This window comes from Pezoporus occidentalis, unplaced genomic scaffold, assembly GCF_034315485.1.
Source record: "Pezoporus occidentalis ecotype Australia unplaced genomic scaffold, CSIRO_AGI_Poc_V1 ctg84, whole genome shotgun sequence".
Classification (NCBI taxonomy): domain Eukaryota; kingdom Metazoa; phylum Chordata; class Aves; order Psittaciformes; family Psittacidae; genus Pezoporus; species Pezoporus occidentalis.
This window is the reverse complement of record NW_026916203.1, coordinates 2,403,755-2,419,486: the sequence shown is the minus strand read 5'-3', so window position 1 is coordinate 2,419,486 and position 15,732 is coordinate 2,403,755. Positions and strand designations below refer to the sequence as shown.

The window sequence follows — 15,732 nt, the reverse complement described above, 5'->3', positions numbered from 1 at the left end:
GCTATATTAACTACTTCACTGTTTTGTACCAATCTCTTTATCTATTCTTCTTAAACCCTTTATTATTCATGGATGCAAAAATCCCATCATTAAACCAGCATAAATATTCATACGGTGTGCATTTCATTTAGCCACTTGGCAAAACTTCTCTGGAGTACAAGAATCTTGAGGAAATCTGGCTAATGAGACCAGAGCACAGGAAGTGTGCATGGGTTTTCCTTTCTCTTCACCTGCAAATAAAATGCAGAATAACTAATTAAATAAATGAAAACAAAAGGGTCACATATTCACTAGGAAGGATGATATGCACACTTGTTTTGGCTTTTGTTTCAAGGGGAACACAAGGCCTTTTGTAATGCATGTGAAAGAACCAGGATATTGTAAAACTAATGTACAAAGCCTGATAAGCATCACTGCATGGGTTCATTTAGACACATTTAATGTCTAACTATTAACACTGGGCATGATCCACCAACCCATTTTAAAGCACAGCAGCCATCCCTTGTTTCTGCAGTCCTCCAAAACTGAAATGTAGCTATATCCCTCTCCCAAAAAGTCATTTTATCTGTGTTCTGCACTACTAATTCAGCTTCAGGATTTTTTTGATGGCAAAGATATACCAACAAAAACTTACTTCCAAACCCAAGTTTAAAAGACACCATTAAACTATTCAGTATACAGAGCACTCAGCAACAGGCAGAGACCTCTCACAAGGGCCTGATTCTTCAAAATCCTGAGCTGCCAGCTTCACATTCAACAGCTCTAGATACAGCCTTGGAGAAGCCTTGGTAATTGCAAGGTTTACAGGTTTTTTCTATGTTGGAATGGCAAGGTAGGATGTATGTTTCTAATTGCTAGTGGGTTTCCAAAACTGATTAATGTTGGCCTGGTTGAATGGTAAATCTCTCCGACTTCCACAGCAGTGCTTGACCAGAGAACCACTTCTAGAAAACACAATCTGTCACCTTGCAGGTTTTCTTTTTAATGGTTTTATGAATTTCAACAAATAAGAAAGACATTTACTCATGGACAGTTTACACCAGTAGCCATTTCCTTGGCTCAAAGTCTGCTGTATACTTTCCACTGCTGTTTAGCCATCTGTGACTGAATGAGCTCTTTCTTCCCCACCCTTTTCTCCATCCTCATTGCAGAAGGACTGGGATACAGGCAGTGCAATGTAAAGCACAGCATGCCAAGTTTCCACTAAAGCATTCACATCCAGCCAAGGGCCTGCTTCTTCTGATCCTCCTCAGGCAGGGACAGTTGCTGCAGGACCACAGCTTGCCATTTGCAATATGTAGCACTCAGTTTATTCCCAATACCTAAGTATAAAAGGATCAGAACATCAGGGTTGTGAATTAAGGCTTAAAGACGCTTTGCTTTTGTTGCATTCAGTTTCTAGAATTATTCCTCTGTTTTGCAATAGGTGAGTTGACAGTGAGGCAAGAAAAACAAACAAAAAAACCACCAAAAAACTTCATAAACTTCTTGGGCTAGGTGGACAGAGATTAATTGAACCTTTACTTAAAATTACTGCAAGTAACAGTACATGAGAATGAAAGGCAAAATTGGTTCTCAGCAATAGAAAGAACATAGGGATGCTTATACCTACAGTATCCTCTTCATTTATTTGACCTTTCCTTTTACAAATACCACTCAGACAAAAATTTCAGTTTTGCCAACAGCAGTTTTGTCTGTGGATAAAGAAATGTTTTTAAATGTTAAAATTACTACTGGAAAATATATTTTGCTAAATGAGCAAAGGTGTCCCACAATACAGCACTTAGAGCATGCTTTGAACATAAGAACTCAAAGATAGATGCGTGTAAGACTGCAGTCAAGATTGTATATACAGAAAGAGCTACCTTCCTTCTTTTCTTTACTTCAGAGATACATTACAGCGTGAATAAGCATCTAGAAATCACTCTTTTCGCTTGATCTTGAATACAGTATGCTTTCACAAAGTTCTAGGCAAAACAAAATTCTTCATTCCTGCCATGTAGACATCAAGGTTGCTGTCCTGCAATTTCTTGTATTTATATTCCTTGTTCTGTAACTGACACGAGAACTTGCTTGAAGAACCATCATAGGAAAAAATAGTGTTTCAAGATGTGCTGGTGGCTGCAAGAGTTATCCTGTGATCTGAATTCTCCCAAATTAAATATGACTGACAGATCAGTCAGCTAACAGATTCATCTGTAGGGGAGGGAACCAACAAAAAAACCTGCTTAGCTCTTCAACATTTTCACAATATCACTTCCAATTTGAATTTCCTTCAAAGAATATTTTGCATTTAAAACCCACTTTGTTTTAAAAGCTTCTATGTGCTCCAGGAGAAAATTTTAACAAAAAATTTTAAATTAGTGATACTTCAGCTTGCTTTTATTCATAGCAGCAAATCAAAATGGTACTGAAAACAAACAAACATAAATAGCTATCTCACACAAGAGCTGACTGTTCTGCAGACTTTACAGTGAAGATGGAGCCTTGATATAGGATCTTAGGCATACACCTGTAATACAAAGTTAAATCATATTTTAAACTAAACTTTCTAGTAAGGGTAGATGCTAACAAAAATAAGAGCTCTAAGGAAGGGGGCACTTCTCAATCCTGTGCTGTTAAAGCCTGTAAAAATTTAACCATCTCAGTTGGTTACCACATCTGTAACACATATACAGCAAAGCTTTGTCTTGAATGAATAAAACCACTTTGGCATACAACCATATCATAGTGGTAAGGTACATGCCTGAATATTCCTAAAAAATGCTCTCAGAGGTACTCTGTGAGCAGTATTATTCTGCAGAAGATGAAGGAGCACAAAGGCCCATTGTGCACACTAATGCAGAAAAATGAAATCAAATGCCATTCCCAGCAAAAGCAGAGTGTCTTCTGAGCAAAGGCTACTAAGTGTGTCAGACTGCAGGATATTTTCTGCACATGGCTATTATGTTAAGACATACTGAACATGTGTCACTGATAACCCTGTCCTGGTTGTAACATCACAGCTCCAGAGGAAAAGTCTGGTGCATCAATTCTTTGTATCAAATACTCACACTTCTCCTCTCAGCAAGCTGTCACTTTTCATTTGTAAGGAAGGTTAGAGTAAGTTATAATTAGTACTTGCTGCCCTGTCAACTAATTAAATGTAATAAAAAGCTTTCAGTGAGTTTAATTCTACCATGGTGTAATTACAGCTGAGTTTTGAATGCATGGTGCATGTATTATAGGTTTTGGTATGTGCCCCCCACCTTTTGTGACCTAAATCTTCAGGTTAAACCCATCATATGATTAGTGGGTGGGCACTGTCAAAGACAACCATTTCAGACCTAAATACAAATCAACACCAGTCCAGTCCTGTGCATTTTTAGAGGCACTACATCACCCTGTAGGGGTGAGAGTGGAAGTAAGGAAGAAGAGAAACAGGCAGCCAATTGCTTGCTTCCCCATTCTTCCTTTTCCCTTCAGGAGGCACCCTCGCTCAAATTCTTCCATCCACAAAGCTCCCACTGCTCTGAGCCTTTTTCATACTTTTTGTAAAGAAAAATATGGCTGAGATTTCAAACCCACTTCCAACCCCATCCCTTCAGCAGTCTGAGGGGCTTCCTGAGTACAGAAGCACCTTGTGCAACTGCCCTGTTTGCATGGTTTTGGAGCTAGCTCTGTTCCTCAAGAAGCCAGAGTTAGACCATACCACACTCAGGGGAGTAAGGATGACTGCTCAGGAGGCCTAGGGCTGGACAAAAGTGATGATGGAAACCATGTAATGCTTCAGCACATGGTTGATATAATTCCTTACTCTCCTAAGTATCTGGAAGAGCTATGAACACATTAAAAAAAAAGGTGAAAAGCAGCCAGTCTTTAGATCAGCCAGGATGTTGGTAGTAACAGCTCTGGATAGTCAGTTGTGCCCACTGCATTCTTCACACTTTAATACTCGTACTCCTCATTGCTTGCCCCATCCCTGGAAACGTTCGAGGTCAGGCTGGACAGGGGTCTCAGCAATCTGATCTAGTTGAAGATGTCCCAGCTCATTGCAGGGGGCTTGGAACTAGATGACCTTTAAAGGTCCCTTCCAACCCAAACTGTTCTATGATTCTATGTAATGTAGGTACAATAAGCCCCCAAAATGAAGACATAATTAATTGAACAAAAATATAGCCTAAGAGAACCAATTAAAATGATGAAAATCTTTAATTTTATTTAAGTATAATTGTACGGACACGTGTATATACAAATACAGATTTTATGGGGCGGGGATTTTCGGTGTTTTTTATTGGGGTTTTTGTCTTATTTTGTTTTGGTTTAACATTTCCTCTTGAGTTCATATAATGTAAGCATTTCAAAACCAGCACTCAATGAATAAGTGCAAAGAAACTGCAAAGCAGGGCAGTACAAGCACAGGACCACACTGAGCTGGACTTTCATACCCAGATGCATACACAATGAGTGTGTTCAATGGGGTGTCAAGAGTAAGCATGGAAAGCAGATTTCACAGACTCATGGGTAACCTCCAACATGCCAGCATCTATTAAACTGTACAGACAATGGCAGCAAGCCTATTGTAGGGAGATTTGTCTCACATCTGAGAAGCTCGAGGGTGAATGCATGGGAAAAACTCAGTGATGCCAGACCAGAAACAGATCTGCCTATTCATAGCTCCAAATTAAAAAAGAAGGGTGGGAGAAGACGAAAGGCAGGAAAAGGGAAGAGAAGTGTGTAGGGTTGTACAATAAAACTGGTGATTACAAAATCCAAGCATAATGAAAGGAGGGGAAGAGTTAACACTCTAAGCCTCTGAAAGCAAATAAATCATTGCTCTCACAAGGCAATGGATTAAGCTCAATTTTGAGGGCTAGGGGTGGGAATCAACAGGTACAAATACAACTATTTTCCTTCCACAATTACATAGGAGAGGAAACAATCTACTTCACCTACTCTCAGTACCTCCCAGATTTGTTTCTAGTTCTTCTGGAACCAAGTACATACATACATCACACATGACACTAGCAAGTTCCTTTCTGGAAAAAAGTATTCATGGAAACAAAACCAGAATGAAAAAAAAAGCAACCAACAACCCAAAAACACCCCTCCCCCCCAAACAAAAAAAAAATGAAACAACAGAAAAGAAAAAAGAAACAAACAAACAACAACAACAACAAAAAAAAAAAAAAAAATAATTTCTATATCCCCAAAAAACCCTTTTGAAACAAAAATGATACAAAAGAACAAAAAAATAACACAGAAACCATAGGGCTCCAACATCAGACCTTTAAACACTGAGGACGAAACACTGGTCATCAAGTCATGTTGTTCCAGGTCTTGACATTGTGAAGTCTTGCACTAGATGAATGATTTTCAAAGATGAGTCCTGTATGCTGCAGTGTCATGGCCACTTGTCTCTCAGTACTCAGCCATGATCACACTTGATGCTTCAAAGCTCTGTCTTGTAATCAACGCATGATTTTAATATCCTGAAAGTCTATTGTTCTCACTTACAAAAGACATAAGAATCAAATTAATACTTTATTATCAAACACTATATACAACAGAGGTTACTAATAATACAGAATTTAAAGAACATAGCTTTAAGTTTTACTTGTCTTTTCTTCACCATCCAAGTAAGTACAGTACAAAACAATACTCTAAACTACCACGAAATGTTACCTTGTCTATTAAAGGATACACAGTATCCACTAAACTGACCAATCCCTATTTTCCCTGCTTCACATTGCAATGTCCTTGGCAGCCAGGAGTACAGGTCTCGGAGATAAGCAAGCCACCTAGGCTGAGGGAGAATCAGTCTCTCAGACTAGAGATGGGGCAGATAAAGGGGAAAGGAGCAGAAATCTCCATTAATTTGCACCAACATGTGTATTTAAAGCATACAGAAATATGAAATGCAACACAAAGCCCATCAGCGTTTATGTACTTGGTATGACTGGGATTGCCTGATGCCACTGAGTACCAAACTGACAGTGTCTGGTATGCTCAAAGCCACACCATGTCAGGCAGCTCAGGGATCTGCCCTGCACCACTCGTGGTGTTCCTCACCTACCTTACAGGATTCTGTGATAAAACAGAGGAGTGATTTTCACTAGGAGCACTAGTGACAATCCTTTGCTGTAGATAAACATATGTCTTGAACTCTGACATCATTCAGAGGCAAAGAATGAAAAATGAAGTCGCCATTTCTACATTAAATTGGCACTACTGGTATGACTGCCTGCAATTGCTATGAACAATTTTAATATGGTTACCAGTAACGCAATATTGTCTGTACTCTGGTTAATAACCCATTTGATAAGGTGCATTTTGATTCAGCTTACTTCATCAAAGCGTTTTCATTCCTGCCTACTGGAGATACTAGTGTGTGTATCATTCACAACCACATTAAAGAGAGAAACGTACCAGATAGATAGCCTGTAATGAGATGATGACTTCCCCTACTGTTTAGACTGCATATAATCTTACTGCGTGCTCTTCATACTAGAGGAAATTTCCTACGTTCCTCCTGTAAGCACAGGCCCTATACTAATGTTGTACAATATCAGGCAAGCCCAGATCATAGTTTAGCACTCACAAACCTCCCTTTACATCTTAAATTTATTTCCCCCTTTTCTTCTCTTTTGCATAGTGGGCTGCTTCAACTTCTGAAAAGCTTTTCTCCATTAAAAAGAAAAAAGCCCACGAAGTGCTGTCCATTAATGGTATTACTCAATTTTGTTACAGCAGACTTCAGAATTAATATAGAAAACTCTGATTTTGCTCGAACCCGGTTCATGTTTGTAACTCATTTAACATAATTATCACAGGTTTTGTTAGAAAAGCTTTGTTTCAGTCTTGGCCTGATATTTCCTAGATTATGCTTAGCAGTCCAAGATTCACAGCAGCCTAGCCAAAAACCATCCCAAGGCTTGCACTTCCTGGCAAATGACTTTTTAAAGTTCTGTGTTAGCCAAGGCTCAGATTCCTTAAACAGGGTCATTCCTAATTCCATCAAACAAGACAGTCCCATTTCCTAATTGCATCAAGGGTTACCACTTCTCTCACATGTTTAAATAGGACAAGCATATATACTTACTCTCAGCATGAAGTATATCTAAATAATGCACATTCTATTCTAGAGGATTTTTAAAAAAATATTTTGTTAAGTCTTTGGGAGCCCATCTAGTTTATCTCTGGCTGATAAACACGTTTCCTTTACTCTTCAAACTCTGCTGGAAGGGGAAAAGATAAAAAAATCAACACTTGAATTTGTAGTCCACGCTTCTTTTCTTTCCCCCCACCAAACAATGCTACTACTGTCCTGGCTTCTACACGTGGTTTGTTCTCATGATTGAGGAACTTGCAGGAGAGACAAATCAAGAGCACACTGGAGATCCTGTGTCATGAACACGTTTTCTCAGGCCACTTACATCCTCTCTTAGCATGTATTGACACCCAGAGCAGCATCCAAGGCTATCAGCTACTAAGTCAGTGCTGGGGAAGGTCACTTTATTCTCAAAAGTGCCTCTGCATTTCAAGAAAAAAATCGTAGCACCACGGTGATTTGTTTTAAAATAAAATAATCCGGTGTGCAATATCCCCTTAAAACGAAATAACAGAGGCACTCACACCCCCAGTGAAGTTTCCTAAATCCAACCTTTCCTTCTGTGCGCTAACATTCCTAAGTATGAACTTCTTCATCTCACCAAAAGACAGCATTTCTACTCTTGAGCACAAACTCTACTGTCAAAGATGTTTCAAGACAGTCCTGTAAGAAACACAGTCTTTCCCTTTCAGAAGCCTGTTCACTTAGAAACTCCTGGAGGAAATGGTGTTATATCTATTCTTAATATTTCCCCTCCAGTCCTGACATGGTGACACGATGCCTTGCATGATCATCTTACAGTGCTGAATGAGAAGGCATAAATATTGTATCAGAGAAAAACTCTCTCAGGCTTTAACTCACTTTCCTTATCCTTCACTGACTGCATCTGCCACTGTTCTTCCTTGTCCACATATGGATGACACAGTGAGCTAACAGAGGTGACTTCTTAAAGGAGAATGCAGAGGAAAATAAGAATCACTAGTGTCACTATCATAGTTTGGCATTTCCATTTGGAGTCCTTTTATTTATATGGAGGGGTTAAGAAAGTCAAGGGTAGGTAGGGGTGGGTGCTGAAGCTAGTTATCCCCTTCAAATTTTTGCTGAGTTCAGGCTAAAGGGAGAAGAAAAGGGAAAAGGGAAAAATAACAATTTGACATCTGCAAAAACAATAAAGTCCCTTTCCTGGGATGATGAGTTAGGTGGATCTTTGATGTTCCAAGACCCTCGTATTTTCTGCGACAGGTTGCCGGAGCATACTGTGCTATAATATCAAAAGCATTGCCAGGAGGAACAACAGAGTTGCCAAAAGCCGGCTGGGTATCCTTGGTGTCTGTGCCGTGTTCTCGCCACGGGATGGTTCAGCTGACTCATGTACGGTATCATCTGTTCAAACACAAAGCATACATTCCAATGAGATTTTGCATCCTTAATAAACTCTCACTGAGCCGACAACTCTTAAGTAGATTTCAGTGCCTTTATGAAATAGGCCAATGAACCTTGTGCTGTCACTGACTTTCACAAGCGTGCAATACCTCATTACGTAACCAACCTGGGGCCAAGTCCTGCATTTCTTACTGGCAAAAGTCCCACGGAAGACCAGAGGAGCAGAAAGTAAGTCTGATTTCAGCACACTGAGGAATGAATGATTCCTCTTCTAATAAAACACTGTAGATATAGGTTTGGATGGCTTGTTAGATAGCAATGTCAATAGGGAGGCAGCTAAATAAAAACACCTGATTTTCAAAAGGCTTTGAAGAAGAGCTGCACATGCTCAGAATTAATTTCACAGTTAATCCCCTTACTGAGTTACAGATTTTGGGTCCTAAATTTGAAATGACAGCCTGTAAGCCCAGGCATATATTCCACTTCCACACATGAAATTTCCACTGAAGTGTACCACATCTGTGGATGTACAGGGGGTATAAGATCAGTCTCCCTTTCTCAAAAGAGAATTCTAAAGGCTAACACATGATAATCTCCAATTTTATAGAACATACTAAATCTGGAAAACCTCGCAGGTAACAGACTACCTTTTATGGTACACTCCCCCCCCCCCCCCATTTATGTATATACTGCTAAAAATAATGGAAAAAAGAACCAGCTGAGTTAGGTAAACATACATTAGTGGCAGAAGAGAACACAGTAGCGAATACTAAATTTATGATACCAAATAAAGCTCTCTTTAGCTTTTGCTAACCAAAGATCAGCCTTAAAGCTACAGCTTGTAACATAAATGTTGGTAGGTGAAGTAAAATTCAACTTCAGTGCTGTTACAGGTATGATACTTTCCTCTGCAAAGTCTTCCATATCCACAGTTATCTAATTTGACTATTTACAAATTAATCTGTCTGAAACTTGCCATAAAAATTCATCTCTGGATTTGTATTTTCTTAGTACCAAATAAATTAAATAAGCTAAACCTTTTCAGGAAGTATGAAGTGGCCTCAAAATTTATTCTTATTTTAGAGTGCCTAAATTTCCAGGAAGATTAATAGTATCTCACTACTTAGTGTAATTAAACTCCCCCATTTTGTGAGATATGTTGATGTATCTGTGATGTATCTGTCTCATAGCTCCCATCTCAACAAACTGCACTGCCAGAATGGCCCTGGGTGAGAGCTTTGCAAGTCTGGTTAAAGGCTTGAGTCAGGACACTCAATGTGACTGTCAAACGCTTGAGTCATGGGATCACCATGCTGCTTTGTTACTTCGCTTTAACTAGAAACAAGATCCCTTCTTTCATAACCTTGACACCTAGCACAAAAGCAGGTAGAGCACTTAGCACAATTTAAGTTAATAGGCTCTTCAGCCCCAGTTCAGTTACACAGAAAGATGCATAGCAATCTGGATTAGCGATTTATCACGTTTTTTTTTCTCAGTACTACAATCACATTAAGCTTACCAACAGGTCTTCAGGGCTGCTCAAGGCAAAAGTATGAAAAGCAAGCACTGATCAGCTGTAAATATATTCATACTTGTAAGAAAAGTACATCATCAGATGGCAGTCCCACTGATGACAGTGGGAGAGGCTGGCTGGAATGACTGGTTACAGCTCTTCACCATGTATGGCAGGGAGACCTTACCAGGCACTTCAGCCCTGAGCAAGGCCCTTTCAGCGAATGCTGGCTACTGAAATGTTCCAGTTCCAGCAGCTGTGACTACCAAAAGCTGTCTCGCATTTCACTTCTGAATTACACTTCTGTGCTTTGGTGACAGTGCAACGAGAGTACAGTATTTCACAAAAGCAGGTCCTAATTAAATCATACTCTAAGAAGTTACGAGGAAAAAATATCCCTATTGTAACTGTTAACTCTTCTTTTATATATATATATATATATATATATATATATATATACAGAGAGAGAGTCAGTTCTTCCTGATTTGAAAATATTTACTCACTGCTGATGAAGTAAAACTGCAGAGGAAAATGATATACACCTTTCACCTCTTGCATCACCAACAGAATTGGAAATAAACCTGAACTTGCAATGTCGAATGCCGAAGGCTTTGTCCTAATTACATTCATGAGTCAGCACTAAAATACAATAGGGCAAAACTAGTGTAAAGCAGTAATAAATTCTCATTCACTTTGACTATCAGATACTGCAATGACAGGAACATGGGCTACTGTTAAAAAAAAAAAAAATTAACAAAAGATTACTTATTTTACATGAAAAATATGGCGATCTTCTGTGGTGCCATTTTTATAAAGCCATTCTTCATAGAGGAATTAATTTTTATGTAACATTAATGGGTTCCTTTCAAGAAATCATCTGGGTTTTCTGTCAGCGCAGTCCCAAGGTTTCTGCACTTGTACATTAGAGCATTTGGTTAATCTGTGCTCTCAAAATCATATACAAATATGATTTTCCTTGGAGATGCAGAGTTGTAACACTGCACAATCTTTAATGCTTGCGGAAAAGGTATTGCTTTATTTTTAACACTGAAGGCAAGTGATGAAGGGTACAAAATTTGTGCTTAAAATCTGGAAGATCACTGCTGAAGACCAGGAATGCAGCAGAAATTAGAAAAAAGTATTTCAACTGCCATGAATTTTCTTGATCACGTAGCTTTACATCATATGCTTCAGGTATAGATTTTCCAGGTATGCACAGCTGCAATTTTTGTTTAGTGACATTTTATTTTTATTATTAAGGATGAAAAGAGGGGGAGGACAGGAATAGGCCAATTACTTTTAATCTCTTCTGAAACAAGTGTGATCTCTATAGACCATTTTCCTATAAATTCCTGAACTGACCAATGTAATTACAAGTGTTCAAAAATTACACAAATCATGATTCTTAAAAGAAAGGTGATAGTAAGTAATCTGCTGAACATGACCCTCTTGCCTCCCAGTTCTTCTGTCTACTGTGGAAGTCAGTGGCAGGCTAGGGGAGAGCACAGAAGCAGAAGATGCATGTCAGGAGCAGGTAAATTAGTACATGACACAGATCACATGCAACAAGGTCCACCAAGGTAGTGGTAAGTTTAATAACCTAATAATAGAAAAGTGTGTCAGCTGTTGGCAGATCTAGGAACGACTGATTGTCTAATGATGACTGGTGCAAATAATAATGCAAATAGATACTGATGTCAGGAGTGGAAACTTTCTGCTACCAAACCTTCTCATTAAATCTATTAGTTACCAGTGGTAACAAAAGCAGTATTTCATCTCAGACTGCAAGATGCACTTTGTATGACTTTTGTTCGCTGGTTTGCCTACTGCTTTCTAACAATATGATTTTGTGATGGTGCTAGCTAGGTATAGCCATTCAATGGGAAGTGAGCAGCACTGCTGGTAAGAAAAATGTTTAACAAGTTTGCTAAAATAAGGCATATAACACTCAGATGATCTGTTTTGCAAACCAGTTAACAGGAGAAATGCACATCAATTCACCCAAGTTCACCAAATCACAAAACACACAGAAGTGAATTGAATTCCTAGATTCATAGGTTACTTGGAGGTAGTGAAAAATCATCCTAATGCTTTCTGTAAAAGACTGCTCTTAAGAAATATACAAATATATCTTAATATAAATGCACTCTCCTTGCATCTAACTTTGCTTAGAGAACATCTTTGATTCTAAAACCTGAAATTTTTAGGAGAGTTCCAAAAATTCTCTTAAAAGAAAAGTAATAAAATCTATTGTGTACCAATAAGTAAATCATTCAAACTGGATGACTTCTGGAAGCATTATTTATACTTCTGTATAAATAATGACTTTTAATTAAAGAAAATGCAACTAACAAAGAGAAAAAAAATATGTTGCTTCATACCAAAGAGGAAGTCTCTTTCAAATAGCATTGGGGGGGGGGGGGGAAGAGATACTGGTAATCTGTTTGTCACAGTATGTACTAAATGGTTTGTGTGGAATTCTTTTCTGGTATATTTTGGGGGTTTTAGAACTATGTATATTAATTATTGAGGCTTGAATAAAAAGTGTGAGTAATGTGTAGGTACATATAAAATGAACAGTTAGTACTACTATTCCAAATATTCTTCCTACATATACACCTAATTTTAATGTCATGAGCCATCTCATTCAACTTGGTGGGATTACTCACACCCCTAGAACTAAAAATGCTTCTATCTGTCATAAATCTAAGCTATACAAACCATATACATGCACTTTTCACACAGGAAACACATTAGCTTGTGACGGTGGAGGTTAATGTAAATTGCCCTAGGCTATGGAAGGGCTTTTATCATAGCAAGAATTATTCTTATCCCTAAGGCAGTGTTTTGCAAAACAAGGGATAAAAAAGCTGCCCAAAACTTAAATTTGATTCACTAAAAACAGGATAGGAATTTATAGATATTAAGAGTGTGTGTGTTTGTGTGCATACATGTAAAAAATTATACTTTGCCTAACCAAATATACATAAAAATATATATAATTTTAAAGGACTAATTGCTTACTTACACAGTCAGATGCATACCTATTTCATACACTAGCATGAAATAAGGAGTGGCTCTGTTTTTCTGAAAGTCTTTTGAAAGCACATAATAAATGAAGTTGTGCTCATTGACTATTTCTAACACTTTGTGCTCAGTTAGTAAATAGAGTTTTGCCGATGAGCTGGGGCTTTGGCTTCAATGGGCCAGTGACTTCAGAGACTGGAAAAAATTTTACACTGGCACATACCATATTTTATTAAACCACATCACCTAAAAAACAAATCAAGCAATTTTCCTCCCCTGCATTAAACAATGATACAGGAAAGCATAAGCGATATTAGCACTGCTAGAAATGTTCAAAAGTGGAGCAGATGTACCATGCAAAGCATGCAGAGAGAAGGGGAAAAAAAGTACTGAAGCACCAGAGGGATACACGCATTTGTTAAAAGAGATTCTCTAAGCATACTAACCTGCTGGTTCTAATGAATTTTCTACTTTGTCGTTAACATCGAAAACACGATCATGAACACCTATAGTTTTCATACAGCTGTCTATAACAAAAATAGAGATAACAGCCAAATATGTTAGTGAGACACCCTTAAACTCCCCACTTTCCTTTTTTCCTCTCTTTTGTCTTTCAATTTAGTATACATAGCTAAGCATATTTATATTTTAAACTCTGTGGCACTCGACCAAATGCCAGTATAGCCTTCCACTTGCACAACAGTCTAAGAAACAACAAGTTAGCAACTGTCATATAATTAAAACAAAGCTTTATGAAAAATGATAAGAAAATACGATGAAAATCATAGCACAAATATTGCTGTACAGAACAGATACACAAGATTTAACAGTAAAATAAGATTTACTGCTGTTTACTAGACCACACAGTAAAGCATGCGCTACAAAGCTACCCTCGGAAGCTTAATCTGAAGAACTTACTTGCTGGTCGCACAAAGACCTTAAGCTTTAGACAGGATCTCCTTCCATTACCTGGGATTGCAGAAGCTGTAAATGGGAAAGAAGGAAAGACGTGGAAAAGTAAGAAAGTGAAAATTAAAATCATTTTTTGTGCTAAAATAAAATATCCTTTACCTCCCCTTCATCCGAATGGCTGGAGACATTTCAGACTGATGGTAAGGACTTCGAGTGCACAAAATATTTTGATTATGAAAAGCAAGGAAAGAACTTCACAATTTATACTAATCCCTTTTTTGATTATTTTACATAGAAGAAGTGAAGCACATGGTATTTTCAATGTTTCATTATCTCCTTTCACCTTTCCACATTTTTTTCTCAAGAGGATGTTTTAATATGGTTTCTGCCGTAATGCAGGTGTCTGCTCTGAAAAATTACACTTCAAAATAATTAAGATCACTTAGAGAAAAGCTAGTCTTGGCTTCAGCAATCTAAAAAGAGATGAAAAATCAAAGTGATACTGAAGGTGACAATGCTAAAAATAGAACTATGTATATACTCCCAACAAAAGTAGAAATACATGCCACTAAACTAATATGTCAAAGTCAGCCTCCATGTTCCAATACATCTGCCTTTGTTGAGAAAAGACTTACATTGCTTCGGTCAAAACATGATTCCCCATATTCCATTAACTAACAAACCAAAACCAGCTTATTCCTTCTTTCTGTCCTACCTCATAATTGTCCATTCAAAGTTTTTCATTTTAAGAGTACTTACTGAAAAAAAGTGAAAACATAATGTCTAATGCAAAAGATCATACACATAAGACTACTGTCAGCACCTAGTTATTTCCCAGGAATACATGTTGCTGTGAAAACTTCCTTTCTAGAACTATGCGTGCCTCAAAAGGCATGATTATAGAGAAATGTGCCTGCCTGTCACCACAGACTGGATTCCCTAGTGTATTATCTGCCAATCTGAACACACTGGTAACTCTCACCAGGGTCTGCAATTTTGAAATTGTACATTGGCATCCAAGAAACTTGACCTGGGCATCCAGATTTTCACTTCTGAGAAACTGTTCACATCCATGTTTTTTTACCCTCACAAAAAACCTCAAAAGCTATAGTTGAAAATGTTGCCTGCAGCACTACAAAGTAATTTTTGTTTCATTACATAGTCTCCCCTATAACTAAAAAAGCTATGTATTAAGGCAGAATAAGTTGTTTTTTGTAGCAAATGGCAACTATTGGAAACTGTCATGATCTACAAAAGATGATTGGGCTGGCAAGATGCTAGTTTGTTCTGTTTATCACTGTTTCATCTATTTTTTCTTAATTTTGTCCAGTTTGTGACAATAACAAATAAAATGTTTTTTACACAGACACGATCTCATTGTCTTCATGCTCATCTTACACTTGAAGGGCTCCTCAACCAGCTAGAAATAAATTCCCTTCATCTTTGATGATGTGCTTCCAAGACAGATGTCAGCTTTTTCCTAGGAAAACTTGCCAAGAACTAGAAAATTCAGTACAAACACAAAAAAGGAGCAAAGTAAAGAGTCCAGTACAGCTAATGCCATGGGTCTGCACCTGTTGGGAAGTGCTTGAAAAATTGCTTCCCTCTTTTAATCAAAAGACAAAAGTGTGTAGAAATGATATTTCCCCTTCACAATGACAAGCAGTAAAGAAGTGTTAACAGCTGGCATTGCTATGGGCTCTTACTAAATCAAAATCAGAAAAACTGTCTTTAATGACATTTACAGTAACTGGTGTGTTATTTAGGGCACAATATTTGCACTCTGTAGTTATACTCAGGAAATTGT

The 15,732-nt window shown here is 37.9% G+C and overlaps 1 protein-coding gene across 2 annotated transcripts in view; it reads right to left on the bottom strand.

Annotated features, from left to right (window-relative positions):
- Window positions 1-5,504: 5,504 nt before the first annotated feature.
- The window catches only part of EFNA5 (ephrin A5), a 208,527-nt gene continuing 198,299 nt past the window's right edge, over window positions 5,505-15,732 (bottom strand). The window contains exons 3-5 of one of the 2 annotated variants that reach the window (XM_062604248.1): window positions 13,932-13,997; window positions 13,460-13,540; window positions 5,505-8,473 (exon numbers count right to left, since the gene is read on the bottom strand). In XM_062604248.1, coding sequence (XP_062460232.1) covers window positions 8,352-8,473; window positions 13,460-13,540; window positions 13,932-13,997 — 269 coding nt within the window. In that variant the 3' untranslated portion in view covers window positions 5,505-8,351. The remainder of the gene's footprint in view (window positions 8,474-13,459; window positions 13,541-13,931; window positions 13,998-15,732) is intronic. The other variant, XM_062604249.1, reaches the window with a different exon arrangement.